The following is a 1,207-nucleotide window of genomic DNA, read 5'->3' on the forward strand; positions in this document are numbered from 1 at the left end:
GCACACACACACACACACACACACACACACACACACACACACACACACACACACACACACATATATATATATATATATATATATATATATATATGCAAGCTATATGCACATACTATTATATACAATGATACAAAGATGACCACCAACGTCTCCACATAAAACCCTCCCATACCATCTTTGAATGAATTATAATACTCTCTCCCCACATCTTCAGGCCCCGCTCCTTCGGGATGAAACAAGTGAAAGAAATGATACCCCATCACGCCTATGTACGCAATTGCAGCCAAAGTGGCCACATAGCCTGTGATCGTCCCAATTAATCCGCTCCATGTCCAGCTACTGGGCTTGGCTTCTAATTTCTTTTTCGTGTTGTTACCTGATTTTCCGGTACCTTTTGCATGTTTATCTATCTTTGTGCTACTATCATTCGTTTCTGTAGCAACTTCGCTTGAGATTGTTGTCGTTTCATTCTTCTTCCTATTCCTAAGGCCGTCTTTGTCTGTGCTTGAGTGTTTTGATGATTGCTCGGTAGTGTGTTTCTTAGAGGCACCGTCGATAGCTGAGGGGATCTTGGCTGCTTTGGTCATACTGCTTGCATATATGTAGAGCTATTCGAAAGAGTGTATGTTGGTAGAAACAGTTGAATGAATATATGTTGCTATGTAAATATTTAGATGAATTTAGTGGATTGTGGAATGTAAATATATAAAAAAATTAATTCGCACTTTTGACAGTGTCAACTGTCAAGTGCAAAATGAAGTGTCTAAATAGATGCCAAGAGATATCCAACTTTTTTTTCTCGTATATTTTATGGAAATAAACACATTGCGGACAGTCAGTGGGACTGTGGGTGGGTCCTTAAAAAAAGTGGAAGGCGGGACACTCTCACACAGCCCTAATGAATAACTATAAGTCCCCGTAGCCTTCTTCAGTATATTTCTTCAGTATATTGAAACACTAAATAAATAGAACTTACATCGGACGTATGCACACAATAGTGCATGACCACCATAAAGGCATAGACTACACCCTTGTCTATTAAACACACTATCTTATATTGTACATAATCTCCTATCAAACTTGGGTGGATACCAACAAATATGGCGTTGAACATGTCTTTGATCAGAAACTCACTTCGCACGGGCAAGTTGTGTGCCTCTCACAGAACCATAGCTGCTGTCAGTCCTGCGCGTTCGTATCAGAAAAA

At 39.6% G+C, this 1,207-nt stretch overlaps 1 protein-coding gene across 1 annotated transcript in view; it reads right to left on the reverse strand.

Moving 5' to 3' along the window:
- SARC_11024 (hypothetical protein) overlaps nucleotides 1-655 on the reverse strand; it is a gene marked incomplete at its 3' end in the record, with an annotated part of 2,218 nt that extends 1,563 nt beyond the window's left edge. Inside the window, exon 1 of the mRNA XM_014294904.1 lies at nucleotides 173-655. Coding sequence (XP_014150379.1) covers nucleotides 173-587 — 415 coding nt within the window. The 5' untranslated portion in view covers nucleotides 588-655. The remainder of the gene's footprint in view (nucleotides 1-172) is intronic.
- Between the last annotated feature and the right edge of the window lie 552 nt (nucleotides 656-1,207).

The sequence above is a fragment of the Sphaeroforma arctica genome (genome assembly GCF_001186125.1).
Source record: "Sphaeroforma arctica JP610 unplaced genomic scaffold supercont1.1492, whole genome shotgun sequence".
Taxonomy (NCBI): domain Eukaryota; class Ichthyosporea; order Ichthyophonida; genus Sphaeroforma; species Sphaeroforma arctica.